The following is a 23,862-nucleotide window of genomic DNA, read 5'->3' as shown; positions in this document are numbered from 1 at the left end:
TTAAGGTTCTTCCTTAACATAACTTTTGTGCCTCATTTTTCTCTATGTCTACTTACAGCTGTTTTTTATTATCTTTAAAAAATAGACTAAGGTTAATTAGTACACTGACTTGGAATCACTAGATGGATGCGAGCACTTCATTAGCCGAGTTGGTAACACTGAGGTGTTGACTTGGATGGAGCCTCAGCCAATGGCAAGTTATATGTGTTGCTTGTGTTGGTGTGAGCAGTTGTGTTGCTGTTCCTCCACTCTCCTTCAGTGTTACCTTCAGTGTCAGAAGGTGAGCTGTAGTGTGTAGACGTATTTTAAGTTATTATTCCTCAGGGTAGACTATAGTTAGTGTGAAAATAATTTAGGGACCGTGTAACTGTTTTAATAACTTCGTATAGGTACAGTCCATTTGCCAAATGCAGTAGTTCTGTTGGAGTGAGCAGGGTTTATTTGCACTGTATTTATGAAAGAAGCTGTGATTGGTGTAACTGTGCAATATGAGTAGAGAAATGCACAAATGTCTATAGTTATTACCGACGCTGTGAGGAGGGAATATGTTGGAGGGACTGTAAGAGACAAGCAGCTCATACTGCACATCGCGAACTATCGTTCTTGCAAGCTGTAAATACTACCTTCCTTGCCATGTTATATTCCGCTCTTCGTAGGGCAACTTGGTGTTTAGTGTCTGGCAGAAATAGCATAACAGTACAGCGGATGGCACATTTAACCCGGAGATAATATAATTTTGATCCACCTTTATTATGGGTTAAGTTGTCCTGTGAGGACTTGCAATAATGGTGCGTTGAATTAGCATATTTTTCAGACATTGCTGGTAACGCTCCCCGCCAATGGCAGGGAGTTTGTACTACAGTATTTAAAAAAATCATTGAGGATATCTGGATTTATCGCAGCCATTAGGCCACTCCTTGACAACATGACGTGTTTAAAATATATACCACCTCGTTCTTGGTCCGTCGGCTTGTGATTGAAGGTGGACTTAGTGTTGTGAAGGTAATATAGCAACTGTGTAGTTGCAAGTAGGGGAAGTTTTTACCATCGGGTTTTGGCAGTCTTTATCAAGTTACATTTACACCTAATGTATCATGCATGTAGAGTACTGTAATATCTTGATTACATAATTACTCTTTAGAACATTAACATTTATTAAAAAGTGCTGATATTGTTTAAAGAGATCAGGTACTCGTGAAATATTTCGAATTAAAGTGTAAACTTGCACGGCATTGTTTCACATTACTGTGCTCTTATTGACTATTACACAGGCAGGTGTTGCATGGTTCAGTATGTGGTGTAATAGATCTGGTGACTTTAGTGTTCTTTCTTTCTGCCCAAACATCCCCACCCCACGAGTGGTGATTGGTGGCGCTGGTTACGCTCTATTCCCTAGCTAAAAAATAGCTTTGAAATGACTAATTTAGATTTTTGGTAGAGTAGTTCTATTAATATAATTTGAATGGGAAAGTGCAGTTACCGGTGAAGCTGACACCTTTTCCTCCCTCCTCCACGACCCACATAATCTTCCTTAATATTCCCCACCTAATACCCTTGCCAAGTAATATTGTTCATACCCCCCCCCCCCCCCGCTTCCCGGGGTCACGTATAACACTCAGGTCATCGACCGACACGGCCGTGACTACCAGTCATGTCGTCTATGCTAAACCCTGTATCATCCTCGCCGTCGGTTTGTAAACATGTTTATTAAAGTATTGACATTTTACCTCACTGTTGTAATGCCTGACATAGACGAGGAATTGTCAAGAGGTGACTGCCATAACGACCCGTGTAGTTGTACCTAGGAAGATGACTACGAAGCTGGCTAGTGGTCACAAGGTGGAGGCCATGAGCGAGGAGTGGCTGGCCAGGATGGAGGAGGAACAGACGCTATACAACCATGGTATGGTCCGCCTCAGGCCCGGAGGCTGGCTCTACCCGACGCTCTTCACCAAATATGCCGACACCATCTACAACTTCAAGGTGTGTTGTCTTTGTTACTCTGATGACACTTGAATATGGGTAATGTACGTGGTCGTGGGGACGGTGCTTGGATTCCTCGCCCCTGGTATATATGTGGGTGTCAAATGTATACACTTGTGTGTTCTCTAATGTATACTACAATAAGGTTTCTCTCCAGTTCACTGAAGGTGACGTACTTGTGATGGGAATGCCCAGGTCTGGGACGACCTGGATGTTGGAGTTGGTGTGGACGATGCTTCACAACCCCGACCTCAACAACCAGAGGGCCGACCTGCCCATCTTCATCAGAGCACCGCATATAGAGTATGACATTCTTATTAGTTTATCAGTGTGATTGTCTTCGTAACGCCTGGGATCAGTGGTATAATTACTATTGTAGTCTGATTGCTCCTAATAAATAGGCAAGATATTTTTTTTATTACTGCTTAGCTGATTAAAGTTCTTGGCCCCGATTTAGATCGCTTTTCTATGGAAAAAGACTATCGTAATGATAGTTCAGAAAGTGGCAGTAAATTCGCAAATTTGTGAATGTATCTTTGAATAATCTGGTAATTTTGAAGACCAGATAATATTGGGGAAGATTTTACAAATGTTCCTAAATATTTCATAAATTTTAACTATCTTGTATCTCGGCAAAAAGTAAAGGACTAAATTGGCAGACTTTTTGTATATTTTTGGATGAAATTTCATAAAACGGTTACACTGCTGCTTATCATTGCACCGGATGTGGATAAAATGGTGAGTGTTGGCCGCTTAAGATATTTTAATCAGACTGGGTGCAACCGGTTCTCGCACTTTCGTACAGTAAATTTTGAATAAGAAAGTGCGAGAACGGGTTGCTGGGTGACGGTATTCCTTTTAGCATTTCCTGTGTTTGTACTTTACGTTCTTAAACTAGACCTAAGATGGTTTGTTCAATAGTTGTTCAGATTAGTGCGTCAACATTTTCTCCTTTTTTAGGGGGGGGGGATGGATTATCTGCATAGTTATTACTATATATAACTTGGGAGGGGTCAAGACACATTTTGCGAGCGTTTGTACTAGTCTGTAATTAATACGGCCTCACCCCAGCTTGACTGTAAAATAAGGTAATGCATTAGGCTCTAATACAGTTTACCTACAACTTTCTTGTTTCACTGCATAATTTCTTCCGCCTCTAGAGTTGTGTGAACATTGCAACTAACTTTCATTAGTTGGGAAATTGTAAATTCATTAAGATTAATATTGATTAAGGCGGTGCTGGGCGACGAGATACGTAACTGTTTTATAAAATGTTAGGTGGACTCGGAGGGCCTGGCTGACTAAATACTTGTGGTTGCAGGAAATAAATTATTTACCCTATAAATGTTATAAATTTCTTTACGTTACTGCTGGTTGGGATGCTTACCCTGGCTACACTGTTAAATGCACTTCTAAAGTCGCTAAAGCCTATTATCTTAAGCTATAGTGACTATCAAAAATTGTGCAAAATTTAGATATATATATATATATATATATATATATATATATATATATATATATATATATATATATATATATATATATATATATATATATATATATATATATATATATATATATATATATATATATATATATATATATATATATATATATATATAACCAAATTAGTATTTGGACCAGTTATCTTAATGATTGGTCCAAATACTTTGGCTCTATACTGTAATTGCATAAATTCAGGTCTAGCGTGTGAAGTAATCGCTTCGGATATCTTGTGTAAATATTTCTCTCCTAACACTTGGGTCTTGTGTGTGGTGTAAAATTAGTGACTCGGGTGATTGGTTTTCTTAATCATGGTGGGATAGTTTAGTTTACCATTGATGCCAAACTGTCCTAAATTTTCTTTTCACTCGCACACTACATTGTTGTTTTTACGAAATAGTACTTTTGGCTAACCCCTGTATCACTCCCATCACTCCCTGTATTGGGAGTACTTACAGGAAGGGTGAGAACAATAGCACATGCAGACATACTAGATTAGAAAAGTAGGAATCGATACTATTGAATTTGGAAACAAATTTTCTACTTCAGTTGCTAACACGACTAGTCTTTTCCTAGGTCTATTACACGCAATCAATGTTAATAGTATATGTGCTATACTTGGCATTGGAATATTTTTAATTATATTCGGACTAAATGGTGAAAAATTCTACCAAATTGCTTAGAACGTCGATCTTTGTAATATGGTGCACATGGTTTTTGTAAGTATCTTAATAGGAGAATGGGTTGGACACAATAAGTAGTAAAAGGTCTGATATTCTGTAGCAGAATAAAGGGCGTGGGTATAGGTCATATTAGTTGTAAAGTGAAGCCTAATATTGTTTTAAGATGGTGATAGTTTTGTGACAATTAGCATTTGGTATAAATGTCTAGGTTACTTAGTTTGCGCACGTGATGTTAATGAGTACTTGAATGTAAAGTTGTTGCACTCAACAGTCAAGTTTAAACAAATCATGCGATTAGTTAAGAACGATTCGGGTATCAGTTGCAATGTATGAAGGATCCTATATTTGTGCTGCTGGATGGGTTTATATAAAGAAATGTATTACCAGAACTTATCGCATAACTGATGAATGGTTTAAGAAAAAACTGAAATTCATAGATTCTGAAGCAATGAAAGAAAGCATTTCAGCTCTGGGGAAGTTTAGTACTTGTAGTAATAACAAAACATTCCAGCTTTGACATGATGCTTGACAGCAAGACCATCAGAAGCACTGTTGAGAATCCTCGGCAGATGACAGAAATGTTTCGTCAAATGTGTCCAGGGAAGAAGGTAGAAGACGGAGTGTTTCTGCAGATTAGCGAGGCTTTACCTGCTCCTAGAGTGATGAAGACCCACCTGCCCTGCACCCTCCTGCCGCTTACCCTTCTTCACACCACAAAGGTCAGAGTTGGCTACTGTAATCTAATGGTTTTATGATAATAAAATGGTTTGATTTGCCATCACTACTTCATGGAGAATACAGCGAAATCTTGGATTGTTTGTAATCAAACGATTAAATTGTTAGTTAAAATAGACAGAAGATAAAATGTTCAGTAAAATGCTGGGTCATCTAATCCAGCAGTTCCTAATGCTTCACTTGAAATTTATTACGAATGTCTTAATCAAAATACTGGCAAGACTGTTTCCTTAATTGGATGAAATTTTAAACGTGGGTGATGTGTGTAGTGGACATGTATTGACCCCTTCCTCTCCCTCTTTGATCCCTAACCACCTTTGGGTTTACCCGTTCAGTTTTTTTCTCTCTCCTCAATAACACCCCCCCCCCCCCTCCCTCACTCCCTTTCTGGCCCATTGCTGCCATGAGGTGGGCGGCTGCTGGAGTGATGCTCCATGGGACAGTCCTGTCCTTTTGTGGCCTTGTGTTCCTACTGCTGTCCTCAAGAATTCTGCCGGGCGACTTTTCCTCTTTATGTATCGTTTTTTCTCGCTCTTCTCCTTTCCAGTTGTCATTTCCCACAGACCTTTTACCTGTTTCGACTATTCTTTTTGGCCTTCCTTTTGTTGCCTGGGTGTTTGAGAAGGCATACTCGTGCACCCGTTGAATTGTGGTATTCAACGTCGCGAGCGAGGGTACGCTTTCATTGTCAATACTTCTTTCGTCGCTGAACCGGATCTCGACGGACTGACGGTTCGTAAGGTGGCGTTTGTGGGGCGTATACTCGTGACGCACCCCTAGGGGGCATCGGCAACACGTCTCTTGTTGAGTGTCCTCCCTCTAATTGTGGCTCCGTGGTGGTTGTGGGGGCACCTTCGTGAATGAAGGTCTTTACTCTCGCTTTGTCACGTTGTTTCTCTTGTACCTTCTCAGGCTCGTGGGGTGGGCGACCAAGCCCCCGACTAAGACTGTAGGAAGACCGGGCTCTGTATCCCCCAGCTGCATTGGGCCCCGACCTTGCTCCTCCTTTGACCCTTTGACTCTCCTCCCTTTGTAGTTGGGTCGGGCCACAAGCCCACAATGGTGACCGCCCCATCCCTGGCACATCTTGCTCTCATTGACTACTGCACCTTTTAACCCCCTCCCCTTTCTCTCTCTCCTCTCTGGGGGTTCTCAACGCAATCCACGACATGGCCCCACTCACTCGATCCCTTCCTGTATTAGTGCCTACCAAGCCTTGTTTGGTCCTGCTTCGTGGGCCAAATGCTTTGATCTCCTCCCTCTGGATGCTACACCTGACGATTTCTCCCCCCATAGGCACCTTGTTGATTGAGTAGATGCCTCTGTTACTTTCAACCCCACCCATCTCGGTACACGTGTGGTTGCTGCTGCTTCTCGGGATGCAGCCACCCACTTGGCCGCTTTATCCCGCATTGGCTAGAACCCTGTTAGGGGTCTCGAAGAACACTCGGTTGAATGCCACTGTTGTCCCACCCAATGTTGCAACCGACGTTAGGAATCTTAAGGACTGCCACGCAGATATTTGGCATATCCTCGAAGCCCAGGGCATTCTGTCCGCCAGGTAGACACGTTTACTTGTCCCCTTCGTGGTCGTCGTCATCGCCGGCAGTCTCTTCGGGTTGTCAAGATTACCTCTGATGATAGGGCCCTTCAACCGTCATTCTTGCTGGTGCCAGGTGCTCCAAGAGTACATTCCTTCTCCTTGGCTCTGTAATAAGTGCTGGAGGTTTTGGCATGGTGCCCTCGGATGCTCCAGTACCGTCTCTCTTGTGTGGGGACGAAGGGCACTAAGTCGGAGTGCACTTCTCCCCAGGCTCACTGCCTCAATTACGGAGAGACCCACCCCACCATACCTTGTCCCGCGCGTGTACATTAGACTTAAGGCAGCCGTCCTCACCTTGAAGCATCGGGGACGTTTGTCTTTTCCTGAGGTGAGGGCGCAAAGTTTGCCGTTCTCCCTCCTTTCGCTGGTGTCTCTTATGCTTGTGTTGCGCACTTCCTCTCCTCGTCCTTCCCACCTTCCTCAGTCTCTCAACCGTTTCCAGCCCTTAGACCCAGACACGTCTACCGCTGCCTCCTTTGTTCTGTCCCGCAGGGTCCACCTCATGGTTCTCTGTCCGGGGGTTCCCCTTCTTCCTACCCCAGTCAGTCTTGTCTCCTGTGTCTTCTTCCTCGTCTCCCTCCGAATCTTCCTTCCTATCCTTCGCCTCTGTCTCTTGGCTCATCATGCCGCCTGTCTGTGCAGGCTGATGTCCATCACATCAGTGGTAGGGGTCCCCCCCCTCCCTCTACCACTGACTCTGTCGCTCCATCCCCTCCCATTTCGGTGGTTGCGCCCCCCCCCCCCGTTCCTGCTATGGAGGCATTTTGGCCCCTGCTTCCCTCTAGGTTGCTGCCCTTAGTGAGGAGCACTCCCTGGTTTCTGCTCCTTCTACTGCTGTCCATGACTCTAGATTCTTCTCCCCCCCCCCCCCTCCTCTTCCTCCGGACCCTGCTCGTACGCCTCTGGTCAGTCCTTCCACTCCCTTTCCTTCCCTCCATCCTAACTTGGTTTACCCATGCCCCCTAACCCTGACTCCTTCTGACTCTGATGATGCACTTCTTTAACGTGCTGTGTTCCATTTTCCCCTTTGTTTCTTCATTGTCCTCTGTAGTTGTCCTTTCTCCTTGTCGATGTCTATTCTTCAATGGAATATTAGAGGATATTACGCCAGTTTCCATGAAATGCAACTTCTGATTTCAGTTTTCGCCCCTTTGTGTCTGGCTCCAGGAGCCGATGCTGGTGCTCGTCCTGGTCACTTGCGTGGCTATTCCTTTTCTCCCCCCCTCCCTATGACTTTTGCTGGGGCCCGTTCCTCTTCTGCTCTCTTGATTCGTTCTGATGTTCCCTTCGTCCCCTTACTTTTTTCTGACGCGTCTCCAATGTTCTGCTGCGTATCTCTTTTTGCGTAAATGGTACACGGTTTGTTCCATTTACGATCTTGAACACCTGGACTACATGACGGAGCCTGTGCTCCTGCTGGGCTGTTTAAATTGTCTACATACTCTGGGGGGGTTGTGTTCTGACAAATACCGGGGTCGCCTTCTCGAACCGTTCATCCTCTCTTCTTCCCTGGCTGCAAGCATGCTGGCTGGAAGAGACTGCCACCGGCAGACAGCTGATTTTGTTTCGGAAGGCGTACATCTAAGGGACATCCGTACAGCTAACCGTGAGTGTTGGAAGTCTTGTTTCCACAATTACGTCCGAAACGCCTCGACTGCCGCAGATCTGGAAGCTTGTCTGCAAGATAGTGGGCAAGTTCGTTCCCGATGTCCTGCCGGTCCTTCACCTCCGTGGTACTCCTGTGGCGGACCTGTTGCAGGGTGTGATTGAACTGGGTTCCCACTTTCCTTGTTGGCTCTGGTTTTCGTCTTCCTCAGTCTTTTCTTTGTAAACCTGTCCTTGAAGCTCGTCCTTTAGATTTCAGCACTCATCTCAGACTTCCTTATAACGATCCCTTCTTTCTCTGAACTTCGGTCTGCTTTGGCCCCTCTGCGGTTCTACGGCGGCGGGCTCCGATGGCATTCATGGAGATGCTTAGACATCTCCCTCCATGCACGTCTCGGTATTTACAGAGTCTGTATAATCGGGTCTGGGAGTCGTCGTCAGTCCCCAACGACTGGCTCGATGCTGTTGTCCTCCCAGTACCAGGGTCTAGGGACATTCCCTAAGGACTTCGCCCTATTGCCCTCACGAGTTGTCTGCAAACTCTTTGAATGCATGGTTAACGTTCGTCTGATGTGGTTCTCGGAACACTATCACCACCTTCACCCCTTCTCAATTGGGTTTTCGCAAGTGCTGCAGCACAACAGATGTCCTGGTGAACTTGTAGGTCTATATTCGTACTGTTATAGCTGCAAAGACCTCCGTTGTTGCCGTCCTTTATGACCTGGAAAAGGCTTATGACACCACTTCGCGATATCATTTTCTGTCCCAACTTCATTCTTTTGGCCTAAGTGGAAATCTACCTCTTTCTCCAAAGCTTCCTCTCGTCGTTCCTTTTGAGTGAGGCTTGGTACCACTCTGCATATTTTCAGCATCACGAGGATGTGCCCCAAGGTAGTGTTCCGAGCACTACTTTTTCTGGTTGCCCTCAATGGTCTTCTTTCCTCTCTTCCTTCTGGCGTCTTCTCTGCCCTCAACATCGACGATCTTACCCTTTGCTGTCGGGGTGGGGATTCGCATCTCCTTCAACGGCGACTTCAACTTGCGATTGATGCCATGTCGTGTTTGGCCACCTATCATGGCATAAAGTTCCCTTCGACTAAGACTTGTGCAATGACTTAGTCGGAAGCGTGTCGTTCTTCGTCCCGATTTGTCGCTTGGTCACCCCCTTGTGTACAATGATTCTGTTAGGATTTAAAGGTTAATCTTTGACACTAGTTTGTCTTGGTTGCACCTTATCTCTTGCTTCAGAGTTGAATATTCTGAGGCCCTTAGCCTCCTTCAGGTATTGTTCCATACTTCTTGGAGTGGATAGGTGTGCACTCTGTGCTTTACATTCCTCTCTCGTCCTGTCTAAACTCAATTATGGTTGCCCTGCTTACTCGTCTGCTTCTCCTACTCTTTGCCGTCTTGATGCTTTGCACAATACTGAGTTGTGCCTCAGCTCGGGTGCCTTTCGTTAGACTCCTGCCCTTGGCCTGTATGGCTTCTGGCTTCACTATCTCTCCAGGACCGCCATGATCCTTACGATTTTCACTATCTTGCACAGTCCTTGCAACATCCTTACTCTCGCCTCTGTCGTGCTTTAACTTTTACCAATCCTGTGGTTCCCACTCATCTTCCCCACCTCCCTCTTTTTGGCCGGTTGTCTCGCTTACAGGATTCTTTTCGTTTGTGTTTCTAATATTTCTCCTCGTGTTCCTTCCCTGCCCCCCATGGAGTCCCCCTTCCGAAGTTTTTTACATCCTTGACATCACGGAAGCTTTTACCCCCTTCCTACAGTTCTGAAACTCTTTCCCTTGAACACTTTTCACTCACTCCGTTTCCATCTTCACCGATGGGTCTGTCTGCGGATGATGTAGGGTAATGTTTTTCCTGACAGCACTTGGGTGTTGCCTATCTCTGGAGACTAGCATCTAAAGAAATTCAGCATTAGCAGTTTCTTATTTCCAGTTAATTTTAGTCGGTTAAGTTCTGCTGGATTCCCATCCATATTGGGGTCTCCCTAAATGAGCGTGCAGATGCTGCCACTAGAGAAGCTGTCTGCTCTTGTCCCATCTCCCATAAAGGTATTTCTTGTTCAGATTTTTACCCAGTTATTCATTCCTCCATCCTTACCTGTTACCAGGATTGGTCTTCTGTTACTGGTAACAAACGGCATACTCTTAATAGTTGTCCCCTCACGGCTGTCCTACCACCACCGTAACCGGCGATATGAAACGGCTCTGGCGAGGTTGCATATTGGTCATAAAAGCTAAACTCTTGCTCACTTAATGGAGCACTGCCCTACTCCTTATTGTCCAAATTGCATTCTCTTGTGGATGTCCTTGTTGAATGTCCTGATTTCCACGACAACCATGTCTTGCTTTCCGACCATCCCTCGCGGTTGCTTGTCCCTCGCTAGAATTCTTTGTAAATCGGATACATTTGATGTCTTTTGCCTTATGCGCTTCTATTCTCATATTGGCATTCTTGGTGATGTTTAGCGCCTTCTGATTATTTCGCACATTTGATGGTGCTACATAGCCTTCCCGGTTTAGTGCCTTTTTTGATAATTACTTTTCCCATAACCCTACTCAACTGAAAGACTTTTATTATTTTTATTACCATGAGGGTGGCTTCAGTGTGGTTATTAAAAGATTTTAGGACCCTTAAAGCTCTTCAGAGGCTTCACATTCCAGGAGATAGTGAAGTAGTAACTTTTCTGTGATTGTTTGGCAGAAGATGGACTGTTTTGGGGTTCACCAATCTCCCAGTTGCATCTGTAATCTACAGGTAGTCTATATAACCGAACTGCTATTTCCCCTGTGGATTCCTTTTGGGATATTTAACACTTCTAAACTTTGTGGCCTTAAAATACCATATTGCAGGGGAACCTTCTGCTACTCTGGTGTAGATAAGATTGTGTTTTTTTTTCTTTGATGTTTATGTACTCTAGGATGTGTTGGATTGTTTTAACACTGGATGAGAGTTAACCATTTTTAGTGCACCAGAGCAGGTTACCTTTGACCTCTTTGTTGATGAGGCAGCAGAGAATAGCTGGGGCGCTAGCCAGTTCAAAGGCTTTCTCGAGGTCTAGGAATATCAGCATTCCTGGTCTGTCATTCAAGTGGGCTAACGGTTGTAATATATTAAACTGGCAACCCATTCTTCTACAGGCATATAAATCAAGTTAGGCATTTTCCACTAAAGTCTGGTGAGTGCCATTCTGTCGGCTATCTTGGCTGCACACCTTTGGAGAGATGAGCCTGGGATTAGCCAACTCGTTCTCGCACTTGCTTATAGTAAATATCTTGCTAAGGAATAAGTGCATATGTGACATACAAATTTATTGTGAATATTTTAGTTTGCCTTAAAGCTTAATAGAAAACCACAACCTAACCTTAGTATGTTAAGATATTGCAATTAGTACTGAACCAATACCTATATTGATATTAGTTTCATACAAATAATAAAACAATTAAAATTTAAATCAAGTAACTCGGGATATTGTAAAAATTTGCATAAAATCTCTTGTTTAATAAAACTGAGGAAGTTAGTGCCTTGAAAGAAAGTATGGTTTAGAATGTCGTTTATGTTTTGAGCGAAATAGTGACGATAAGAAAAGTCATATGGGCTGTATTCTGTGAGAGCAGGTTGGATTAGCTGGATCTTTGGGTTTTGGAATCTTCACTGTTTGCTCTATTCAAAGCTGTAGGTTTAGTTTGAGAAGTCCAGAATAAAATTGACATAAGGTATGCAGCGCCTCCCTCTGAGGTGAGGTTTCTAATAATTTTATAGGTTGTAATTTCAGGGATGATTCTTGGATTTTTTTTAGCCTGATTGAGCTCATCCAGTGTGAAGGGGGTATTAGTGTCAAACTTCTGCACATGCTTTCAGTATTCTGTGCTACCTTTCTTCATATAATTCTCTTTGCGCTGCTAATTCATCTGGTGGAAGCAGATTATTTGCTGTTTTTTCTGCAAACCTGGTTGCCAGTACTTAAGGTGTGGGGCTTTAGGCATTTTATTTCCTATGGGCCCCTATGGATTTGCTGCCAGCTGTGTTCATTCAGACGTGAATACCATTCTAGCCAATTCTTTCACTAGCCTGGTCTCTTGATGCACATGTTCCTTGACCTCTCAAAGTATGGTCCTGTTGTGCTCGCCTAACTTTTTTTTTATAGCTTCCTTGTGCTGTAGTCAGTTCTGACCCGTTCGCAAAAGTACCAGTGGTCTTTATGGTGTCTGAAGGTTTTGTTTTTCAGTGGATTTGAGTTTGGCTGCACTTGAATAGCTTATCTTGTTCTGCCTGTTTGTCTCTGGGAACATCATATTTTCTATGCCACTCTGAAATCACACACAGATCACACTAACGGGATGCATCAAATGAACAAATCCACAAGGGCCGTGACGCGGATTCGAACCTGCGTCCGGGAGCATCCCAGACACTGCCTTAATCGACTGAGCTACGACAGGGTTAAATCTTCGTTAAATTAAATCCAGGGCAGGTTCGAATCCTCGTCACGGCACTTGTGGATTTGTCCACTCTGAAATTTTTTTTTTAAATCGGTACCATTTTGCTGAAGGTACGTTCCAGTCTTCAGATGGATGTGGGGTGGGTAGATCTAGCTTATGATCAATTTGGACCCCATAGTGGTAGTGTGGGCTCGACTAACTATGTTGCTGCATCTCTTAAGGAGGCTGAAACAAAGGTAAGGTCTAATCTACCTCCTTGGATGTGGGTGGGTTCATTCTTGTTTAGGATTTGGTTTTCTGGAAGTTGGGCTAGTAGATGTGCTATGAGTGTGTCGGCTTAATTTGTTGCGTTTTGAGCCCAGTGCGAATCGATGGACATTAAAATCGCCACAAATGTTTGATGTAGTTGCATGTCCAAATAAAAGATCTATTTCGGCACGTGGAGAAGTGTCTATTAAATACTTAGTTTGTCGTCTTGGCTCAATGGATACTCCCATTACCTCTGTCCCTACGCCACAATCGGGTGGGCTGGTTATGGGTTTGGAGATTTTTTTGTCACATTTCGCATAGATTGCACATCCCTTGGATTGCCCGTTGACCCATGGAAGGAAGAAGCCTTGATAGTCTGATATTTTAGGTTCTAATCCGGCTCCAAGAAAGCTTCCTGTACTATCAAGATGTCTTTGATTTTGGATGTTGCTATGCAGTGTTGCAATTTTGTGTGCAGCCTTTGCGCATTCCATTGCAGAACCTTCAGTTTTCTAGGTTGTTGGAACTTGTTGATATTACTGTGATATCCATTGGGGCTGAACATGCCATGGAAACTGAAACTGGCGTTCAGGATCTTGGTGTACTTGAAATTGACTCTTGCAGTTCGCTTTCAGACGTACTCGACTCTACTCGTTTTCTTTTAAAGTGTCTGCTGCTCTGCTTTCTTGAAGGAGAGGATATAGTTTTTTAGAATATCTTGAGCTTGTGCTCAATTATCTTTCGGGTCCGTGGTTTGTTACCGTGTATTGACGGCCAACTTTCGACAATTCCGCAACCAAGGTTATAAGCATTGGCCAGAGGGTTAAGCTGTGAGGGGCACTACTTACTGCTGTTCAGGATTTGGGCCTGTTTACTCTTTGGTTCTTATCAGTGGAAACTGACGTCTTGCCATCATTGTCCCCAGTGTGATTATTGGAGGCAATGGTCGGGCGATTACGTTGAACTATTTTCTTGTGGTCCCCAGCCATCCCTTTGTCCAGGACGGAGGCCTTCACACCATGGCATGGCGGAGGGCCATGTGCCTCCTCTACCTGTTGTCTTGGTAAACTCATGCTTTTCTTGTGGGCAGGGGAGCCGGTATGTTTTGGTTAGGGCCTCGGCTCTACTAGGCTGGGGGGGGGGGGGGTCATTTGAATTTTTTTAGGCCTTTCGGGGCATCTTAAGTTCCAGGCATGGTATTCCTTGGAGCAATTTGGGCACTTGGCTTTGATGGGGCTGGTTTGCCTTGTGTTATCAAGGCATCTGGCACTCTGCCTGACTGTGATGTGTGTAATATTGTAGACTGGCACGCAAATGTCTTTTTTCATTCCTTAAACCTGGCAAACGCTACGTCTGTTTGTTTGGCACGAGTTTCGGTATTTGTTTAATAACATCCTCCCTGGTAACTGCTAAACTAGTCGACCTGTCCTCTTCCCCCAGATAACGTTCTGCTGAAACTTAATTTTCAGTTCCTATTATTAAATGAGATAAAATATTAAAATACTCGTCTTTGTCATCAGTTATCTGACCTGTCGGTTTTTAATGAACCTATCCTTTCCCTAACCCTTTTTCGATATAACTGATATAACACTATAGGATTTCTTTGGCTGCTGTGCGAACTATTTATATTATATATTTTATTTTATATTTATATTTTTTTTTTATTTTATATTTTTATTTTTTTTTATTTTTATTGTGAATAAGTGTAAATATGTCTGTCTGTTGTTGGAATTCGTATTCTGAACTGACTTCCCAATTGTTAATCCTTATGTACCAAGATCTTTCTACTTATAAGGTTCTTCAGATACTTTTCTACTCATTTCGGGTCATTATTTTTCGATCTATTGAATTTGTATCGTATACTACATTCTGTGTTGTGCTCAAATATTTTCAAAAGTTATATTTGAATACACGTCAAAATCTCTCTACATTGCCAATTGCTGGGTTAGTCTCTGTCCTAGACTGGCCCACTTTCCATTGGTCAGTCCGTCCCAATCTATTTCGCCCAAAAAATCTTACCATTAAAATCTGTCGAAAATCTTGCATTTTAACATAATCTCCAAATTTATTTCATCGATGCTAAATCTAATTTCTTTGATCACTGTTCTTTAGCTCACTTGCTATTTCAATGTCATGAATTTGCGTTTCCTTGTTAGTAAAGTCTAAAATATTATTTCCATGCATTGGTTCATAAATGTGTTGCTTAAGAAAGCAATCGTCAGTTAATTCAAGAAATCCTCATTTTCCTGTTCTGTTAAGCCAGTTAATTTCACAAATTAGTCACCCATGACACACATACTGTGACCTAGATGCTCTAGATATCTTATCCCATAGATGCTTGCTTCCATTCTAAGTTTGGTGGCCTGTGTATTACTTTTAAGATTACCTTTTTAGTTTAGTTCTAGCCAAACAATGTGTAGGAGCTGAGTTTTGAAATCCTTTGATTCAAAATTTTAAATTTTCTTAACGTATGTGGCTACTCCCCCTCCTTGTCTACTATGAGAAATGGTAGAAATCCGTTTGATATTTGGGTAATAGTTCTTTTTCTACATTCATCCTTGTTTCGTTAAGTGCAATAATATCTAGTTTGTGCAGATAAGAGCACTTAATTGGCATATTTTGTTTTAGGACTCGGTTTTATTATACGAATAGTTAAATTGTTTTATTTTGAAGCTCTTCTCCTTCCATGTACGTTCTGCAATTACCCCCACCAGCACAAACGTTTGCTGCCCCCTTATGTCAATTCCAATGCCATTACTATTAAGTTAACCCCAGAGAAACCCCTCGAACCACATATTTCCAAAAGTTGGCAACCGCAACAACCCCAGTTCTAGATAAATGCACCCAATCCCGAGCATACATGACATTTTTCATAAGTGTTCAGTTACCAATAAATGATATTGCATTTGATTTAAAATGTAGGTCGGCAATGAGTCCTCGACAACCATAATTTCGAACTCCCTTACTTGGAAGAATGCCATACATGATTGAGTCATCCCTTGCTCCTAACTAATTATATGGCGGTCTTTAACCTCTGTATCAGTTCCTCACTCCTAATTCGTCCTACAGCATTTCCACCTGCACTCATATGAGTTTCCATCTCCAGCCATATATCATACGTTTACTATATCCCCAATCCCTGCTCCCGGATAGTAAACCCTTAATTAACCTGTTCCTCCTCCTGACAAGGCTCTCCAAATACCTTGCCTGGGAATCTCCCACAACCCAAATTCATTTATGCTACTTTTACTTGGTGAGCTGCTTGAGGGCCCGGCGCTCCTTTTGTTGTCTTGCCTTTCATGCAAACTGCTGGCTCCTACAGTATTTTTAGCTCTTTTGCTGTGCTGGAAGGAAGTTTTAGAACACGGGTAGGAAGCCTTGCCAGTCTCTTCTTAATTAAGACCCCTGTCCTTTGCGACATTCAAAGGAAAGGTCTTTTTAATACTGGTCTCATCTGCGTTTCGTCTTGACGTTGTTTCAGCTGTCATAGCTCCTCCGTAGGAAATCTGTCTTCAAGATCTGCGTAGATTCATCAGTTCCTTAACTACACCTCTGCCATAGGTGTTGGAAACTTGGACATGTCACTAGAGCTTCACAAGAGGCCGTGTCCCTGTGTGGAGACAGAGGCCATTACAAGATCGAATGTTTTTCTCCCCAGCCTCGCTACATGACTTGCGGTGACGCCAACCCTGCCTTCTTGCGCTCATGCATACACTAAGAATTTGAGAAGCCATTCTCAACATTAAACATTGTGATCAGATTTTTTCCCTGGAGAAAGATGCAAAGGTAAATATCTAAACTCTCTGACATGACTTGAGCTAGTGTTGCATTACACATCTCCACCACCACTCGCCCTTTCTAGATTCCACAACTGTTGCCAGGCCTTAAACATAATATCTCCAGTAACTGTTTTCCTCTCCTCCCCATTCTGACCGCAGAATCTTCCTCGCGGTTCCCTACCAATATTCTCCTGCCATTCAGTTCATTGTATTTCTCCATCCTCCCTCTTCTCTCAGCTGCAGCATTCTTTCCCAATCCCATGTCTATTCTCGGCCCTCATTTCTTTCGCAGTTTACGACACGTGACCGATGTCATCCTCCTGCCGATCATCTCCGTGTCCTATCACGACCTTCCTCTCCTACAGAGACTGTGGAGGCTATCGCACAGTACATGTCTCCTGGTACTTGTACATGTCAAAGCGTAAACCTGGATTCTGTCTTTCTTCCCAACTGGTCAGAAGCAGTCTGTAGATCCCCCTACTTTCTACCTTTAGCTTTGTCCCAGTTTCTCCTCCCATCTATGGTCGAGTAAACTCTTCCCACTGGAGATTCCCACACAATAATTCTCCATCTGACGCTTTCTTTGATCAAATGTATCCCACCATTTGTCTTCGTTATCTTGGCCGTCCAGAGGCTCCTGCCATGCCAGACTGTCGGTCTGGCCTTGACCGACCCTCCTCTGCTCCCTCAACTGATCGTCTGTTTTATTTAACTATACCAACACCGTGATTTTGCAGAGCCTTGATCCTCCCTACCCTGTGCTCATCATTAACGTGGTTTTTCCTGTTTGGTTGTTACTGTATTAGAATATTCTGCCTTTTATGTTAACTTCCATAAACTTTAATTTCTGATCAGTTTTCACCGCTTTCTCTCCCGGAGCCGATGATTGCCACTCGTCCTGCTCGCTTCCGTGGTTAATTTTCCTCCTCGTTTTGCTGGGGCCTTAACTCTACTGTTCTCTCTCCTTCATATTCCCTTTGTTCCCCTACTGTTTCAGTCGCGCATTCAGTCCTGATGCTCGTATGTTTGGTAAATAGTACACATGTTCCATTTCTCCTGGACCCCCCCCCCCCCGCAAAAAAGGTTCTTTTCGGAATCTTAGACCTGTTAGACTCCTTACCGGAGCCTGTGATCCTTTTGGGTGGTTATAACCGCCAACATACCTTTGTGGCGATATTCTAACAAACATCAGGATTTGCTCCAACTATTTGTCCTCTTTCGATTTCTGGTGAACCCATTAACGTTGACTCGCGCATTTTCACCCTTTCCTGTCTTGATCTTTCTCTGCTCTTCTCTTTATTTGGCTTCCATGTGGCGGGTTCTTGACCTCCATAACTTTTCCCATCCTTGTTAAATTTTTAACCCTTCCTAGGTGAGTGTTACCTCTGATCTGCATCTTTAATTTTTTCTTCGTCTCGGGACACGCGGAAGTGTTCCCTGGTGGACTCGGACTGCTCGGGGTGTGTGCTGTAAGCGTGCAGCCTGGAAGAAACGCCAGCGCCAATAACGCACTCGCGTATTTGATTTGGTAAAGAGTGCAGTGGCCTATGGGCCATCAGTGCGGCTAAGCAGAAGTTTGAAATCTTCATTCATTATGATTGACACTGCTATCCCCCAGATCTGAAAAACTGCCTAATATAACGAGTAAGTTCTAGATTTCTCCAGTATTTTATCTCCAAGGTTCTGTTGTGGCAGATCAGATGTCGGTCGCGTCCGAACTGGATTCACACTTTTCGGCTGTTGACTCTGGTTCATTTATTCCTCCCTCTGTCCTTTTCCGGAATCCCCTTCTCGAATCTTGTCCCTTTGCCCCTTTGGCATACATATCCAGCTATCCTAAGTTTTTCTCTCTGGAACTAGTCTCTGATCGTCTGCTATTCTATGGCAGCGGGCTCTGATGACATTCAGGACGCTATGGCATCTCCCTCCATGCACACTTATTTACCGAATAGTTATAACCGTATCTGGGGGGGGGGGGGAAGGGAATGGTCGGGTCGAGAAGGGTCGTCAGTTCCAGGAGAGTGGCTTGAAGCAGATGTTCTTCCTTGTCGGAAATCAGATCACTTGGGACAAGAGAACCTGGATATGACACCACTTGGAGATGACACTGTCCCAACCAAGTTATTTAAGTCTTCGTGGCAATCTCCCTCTTCCTGCAAGGCTCCCTCTTCTCAGTCGTTCCCTTAGAGCGAGGCTTGGTACCACTCTCGCTACCTATTTTCGCACATATGAAAGGGTACCCCCAAAGCAGTGTTCTCAGCACTTTTATTTTTGCTGGTTGCCTTCAATGGTCTTTTCCAGCCTTTCTTCTAGGCATTTCTCACTTTCTATGTTGATCTTACCTCTGCCATCGAGATGACTTAATTTCCTCCAACGGTGGCTTCAACATGGAATTGAAGCAGTGTCATCCTGGGGCCCATCAATTATGGCTCAAGTTTTCTACTACAGATGTGTAAAGGTTACGACTTTTACTAGGAAAAAGTTGCTTTCTTCGGTTTTGCGTTATTGCAGTCATCTTTATACAAAAGTTTAAAAACTTTTGCGGTTAATATTTGACAAGATTGTCTTCGTGGCCTCCTGTCTCTTGCCTCACAGTTGAATGTTTTGAGACCTTTAACTTAGTCTTGTCCAATACTACTTGGAGAGATGTGCTACTCTATTTACATTCCTCTCGCATGCTGTCGAAACTCGGTTATGACTCTCGTTTACTCGTCTGATCTCCTTCAACTCGTCGTCTTGATGACCTTCACCATACTAGGTTATACCTCGGCTCTGGTGTTTGGGCCGGTAGGGGTCGTTAGACTCCTGACCCTGTGAGTTTTAACTGGCATCCTGGCTCTAAAGATCGTCGTGATCCCTCCTGTCTCTGCTACTTGTGCGGTCCCTAAAACACGTCACACTCGCTTGTGTTGTGCTTTGATAGTTGCCTCTTCCGTAGGCCCCTGTTCCTCTTGACCTTTTAACCGTTTTCTCTCGCTTGCAAGATATTGTTAGTTGCCAATATTTGTGTCGGTCCATCCTAGCCCCCATTGAGAGGTCACTATTACAAAGCTTTGCAAAACCTACTCGCATTGCAAAGGTTTCTATTCCTCCTACAATTGTGAATTTTTTTTTCTCTTCACACTTTTCACACAACTGCTATGTTGCAATCTTCACAGATGTCAGTCATCCGACGGTACAAGCTACTCCATTGTATTTCCTGATCACAACTGTTGCCTTTCACTGGAGACCAGCATCTTCCCGACAGAACTTTGCCATTTTGCATGCTCTTCAACTGCTTTCTCACTGTCGACAAAGCTTTGTCATTGTAGAGAGTCTCGCAGTGCCCTCATGGCTCTTGACATTTTAAGTCATCCTGTGGTAGAAATTCAACAGCGTGTGTTCTCCTGCAGATTTAAATGGTTTAGTTTAGTTTGCATTGGTACCAGCCATATTATTTTTCTTAATGATCCTGCAAATTCTGCTGCCGAGGAGGCTATCTGCTCTTGTTCAATACCCCCACAGGTTTTCCTTGATTTTTACGAAGTCATTAATTCCTCAGTGTCCGTTGACAGGGTCGTCGGTCATGTTATTGGTAACAAACTGAATGTACTTAAGGGTAGTCTGTATTTTGCACCACCGTAACTGCGATGAGAAACGGCTCTGGCCAGGTTACGTATTAGCCATACAAGTTTTTCCTGGGAACTCGATGCAGTGCCGCCCTGCTCCTTATTGCCCCGAACTGCATTGTCCCTTTTATGGTTGTGCATATCCTTGCTGAACGTCCTGACTTCTAGGATGCGTGCTATTTCTTGCCTGCCACTCATAGTAATTTGTCCCACGATATAATCCTTACCCTGCAAACGCACAACATAATGGTCTCTACTGTTTCGGTCTCTATGATCAAATGTTATTTGATCAACGGTCTCTATTGATGAAATGTTATAAACTAGAAAAATCTGCATGGAAACTCTTCAGTGCAGTGAGGTGTCGTTCGTCATTTTGTGTCTACCGTTCTAGATCTGAATGTCCTCCCAAAGCTATCTGCATCAACCATGGTGATGCCCACTGTACATTGTTCATGTTAACACTTGTATAGTGCATACATGGTCCAGAAGCTATCATTGTCTAAGTAAGTTGCAGGGGGTGATAGTACTTACAATCGTGTATTGCATATATGGATATCTATAGAGCTATTGTGTATATATGTAAAAATATATTTATTACACTTGAACACAAATCTAGGGATACATGTTTTGATAGGATTAGATTTGAGACATAAGTGGGAATTTTGTTACTTTAATTTCTTAAAGCAAATAGTTGGATTGCTTCATAGTTTAAAGCTTTCTATATGTAACTTGACCCATGAGACCTTTTACTTGTAAAAACTAAAGAACTTGCACATGTATCTTGTATTCTTATGTTATATTCTTAGCACGCCTAAGACTTCCGTTAAGGTCTAGTTATGACTGTTCTTTCGCTGGCCATCATAAGAGGCGACTCCAGCTGAACTTCCAGTCGCCCTACATTGGACACAAGAGCTGCGACCAGATTTTACTTTGGGCTCGGAAGGGAGCCTGTGTTCAATAGTAGTTACCTTTAATAACTCCAATTAAACCATGGTGTAGTTAAGTCGGTTGGATATATTTTAAATTATTTATTGAAATAAATTTACATTTAACCTAAATTTCAATCATGGTGCTTAATGGTTATTTGATGGTTTTTCAGGTGGTGTATTGCTAGAGATCCCAAGGACGTGGTTGTATCGCTATTCTATCACTTCTGTAACGTAAAGTTCCACAACTATACTGGCACCTTCGACAACTTCGTCAAGCATTTCATGAACAATGATTGTAAGTAAATCAGTTGTGGTGTTTGTGAAGCCTCGACAAGGTGGCACAAATTAAATGTTCGGATAAAGCCAACATGATCAGAACGTAATATTTAAGGTGGAAAAAAATACTATTCATGCGACTTGTTACAGCATTGCCAACACATTGGTTAATCTGTACTAAAGTGTAGCACCACATAAGGGCAATTTGTATGCTACACGGCCCCCCCCCCTCCCACAGTCATTTAGTATCCACGACTCGACACTTGTATTTGGCAGCTGCCAGTTAACTATAGGGCAAGTTATTTGTTTCCATCCAGGGCATAACTTGTAAATTGTTACGTTGTTAGTGCTTGTATTTAGTGGTTTTAAATATTAATGGTTTCCATTCGCTGAATGGTAACTTTAGTGTTGAAGAGGCTTCTATACTGGGTTATAGGTCTGGTGGGTTACTAACACACTTGGTAGTCTGTTTGGACAATTGGCAGATGTATTAGCTGACCTTGTAGTAGTCTATTGCCTGGTACCACCAATATATATGCTGGTTTACACTTTGGTGTCGTAGTACGATGGCAGTTTAATTGCTGCTCCTACTTGATTTACTGGTATACTTGGGCTTGTGGATAAGCAGGCATAACATCGGCACATGGAATCTGGTGACATCTTCGTTATTGACCTGACCTGATACCTTAATCAGACTTGTGTTCTGCATAGTCATATACTCCTATGGTGGGCCCCATGGTGGGGCTTACCAGCTATGCAGCAAAACTTCGGAGTTGTAATTTAAGGTTTTCATTTTGCATAATTTCTGAGCAGCATTACATTTTCTGCAGCAACTTTGATTAGACCACATCCAGATAGTTACCTAATGGGCCCCACGGCTTCACGATAACTCCCTCCATTACGATTTCTGATATTTAGAGACAATAGTTGGTTATGTTGTCTTTTACTGCAATTAGTGTTTTGGTTCGCCTATTGCAAAAAAAAGTAATTGTTTTTTAGTGTATTAGCAGTAAATTGTTGACCAACATATTCGTCGGCTTCAGTTGGTACACACCAATGTTATATTGCCCCCCCCCCCCCCCGGACAGTTTAGCATGGCCTGACGATGTGCCATCTTGCTTCAGCGCTTAACGTTACTGTCCTGCCTCCGTCGCCAAACATGGCGGGCTGGATGCTAGTGTGGCTACTAGTGTCACAAGACACTGCGCACAGTGGATTTGCCAGATCGATCTGAATTGTCAGCTAAATATAATATTTATATGGGATAAATCTCCACACTGACAGGTTTACATACTCAGCCAGTCGACACAATTTGTATTTCATATACATCTACATGTGATTGTGTATACCATACACATTCACGTCACAATAGTCAGTCTGTGCCCACCCAGTCAGTCAGTTACTTGACGTCAATACAGATGCCTCACAGCTTGCTTCCCTCGCCTGGCAGGCGCTATGGACAACACAGCTGATACCCGATTTATCAGCCCTGAGACACTGTAGCTACGTCTATATAAATAAAAATGTAAATGTTCGGTTTTAAAATCGCTAATCTCCGAAAGTTCTTCACCGATTGTTTTGAAATTTTCACAATGTTTCATTTGCATCAGAACGGGTTTTTATAAACATACTATATTGATGTCAGGTCTGTGAGAAAAACGTCTTTAATTTTTTTTTTTTTTTTTTAACAACTTTTTCATGGCACATTTTCCAATCTTTACGGATTGCTTTGAAGTTTGACACGACGTTGCATTTTCAAAAGGCACATGGTTTTTATATACCTACTTTATACATGGCTCACCTGTGACAGGATTTTTTTTAACTGCCCCCTTTTGTTAAACGTAAGAACACACACTGTAATCTCACAAAGTTCTTCACTGATTGCTTGGAAATTGACACAACGTTCCATTCGAATGTGGTTTTTATATGCCTACTATATACATGACACACCTGAGAGGAACAAACTCTTTTTTTTCAAAAGGCACCATTTGTTGCATGTAATTGCAACACACCCGCTATACTAAATGTTATGAATTCCATTTCATTATTAGATTCCCTTGATAAATCAAAACCTATGAAAATTAAATTTATTTTGATTTAATTATTTTGTAGCATTGCGTTGGAATTCGTCTTTTTACCATACCATTCATTTTGCGAGTAGTTTTTTCTCATTGTTTATTTTTTCTTTCAGAGATGGGAACATGACATCATTTGAGGTTCTCAATTTCCTGATGGGAAATCGGATAATTTGGGAATGTATTTGACGAGGGATTGGGGAATGGTGGGAAGTAGGGGATGGTGGGGACAGGGGAATAGAGAATGGTGGGTTGGACAAGAGAGTAAGGAATAGTGCAGAGGACGAGATAACAGGGGAGGGGGTATGGTAGGGATGGGCGAGTGAGGAATGGTTGAGAGGATGAGGGAAGGGGGATAGTGGGAAGGACTGTAAGATGGC

The 23,862-nt window shown here is 43.0% G+C and overlaps 2 protein-coding genes across 5 annotated transcripts in view; one reads left to right on the top strand and one right to left on the bottom strand.

The window, feature by feature from the left end:
- LOC123761286 (sulfotransferase 1A1-like) overlaps nucleotides 1-23,862 on the bottom strand; it is a 163,312-nt gene that overhangs the window by 44,452 nt on the left and 94,998 nt on the right. The gene's annotated exons all lie outside the window — the stretch shown is intronic.
- On the top strand, nucleotides 135-4,939 carry LOC138357403 (sulfotransferase 1A1-like). Of its 4 annotated transcripts, none has more exons than XM_069314222.1 (4): nucleotides 135-280; nucleotides 1,796-1,983; nucleotides 2,141-2,286; nucleotides 4,681-4,939. In XM_069314222.1, the coding sequence occupies exons 2-4, from the start codon at nucleotides 1,810-1,812 to the stop codon at nucleotides 4,922-4,924; spliced, it is 564 nt and encodes a 187-aa protein (XP_069170323.1). In that variant the 5' UTR covers nucleotides 135-280; nucleotides 1,796-1,809; the 3' UTR covers nucleotides 4,925-4,939. The 4 variants fall into 4 exon arrangements, with proteins under 4 accessions (XP_069170323.1, XP_069170321.1, XP_069170320.1 ...); XM_069314220.1 differs by having other exon boundaries at nucleotides 137-280; nucleotides 1,753-1,983; nucleotides 4,702-4,939; XM_069314219.1 differs by having other exon boundaries at nucleotides 139-280; nucleotides 1,753-1,983.

Source organism: Procambarus clarkii, chromosome 7 (genome assembly GCF_040958095.1).
Source record: "Procambarus clarkii isolate CNS0578487 chromosome 7, FALCON_Pclarkii_2.0, whole genome shotgun sequence".
In the NCBI taxonomy this organism is placed as follows: domain Eukaryota; kingdom Metazoa; phylum Arthropoda; class Malacostraca; order Decapoda; family Cambaridae; genus Procambarus; species Procambarus clarkii.
Note: the sequence above shows the minus strand (reverse complement) of the source record. Positions and strands in the feature narration are given on the sequence as shown.

Coding starts and splice junctions, on each gene's coding strand:
- LOC138357403 (XM_069314219.1), top strand. CDS start 176: ATGGAGCCTCAGCCAATGGCAAGTTATATGTGTTGCTTGTGTTGGTGT. Junction 281..1,752: donor GTTACCTTCAGTGTCAGAAG/GTGAGCTGTAGT, acceptor TGCCTGACATAG/ACGAGGAATTGTCAAGAGGT. Junction 2,287..4,680: donor ATCAGAGCACCGCATATAGA/GTATGACATTCT, acceptor AAAACATTCCAG/CTTTGACATGATGCTTGACA.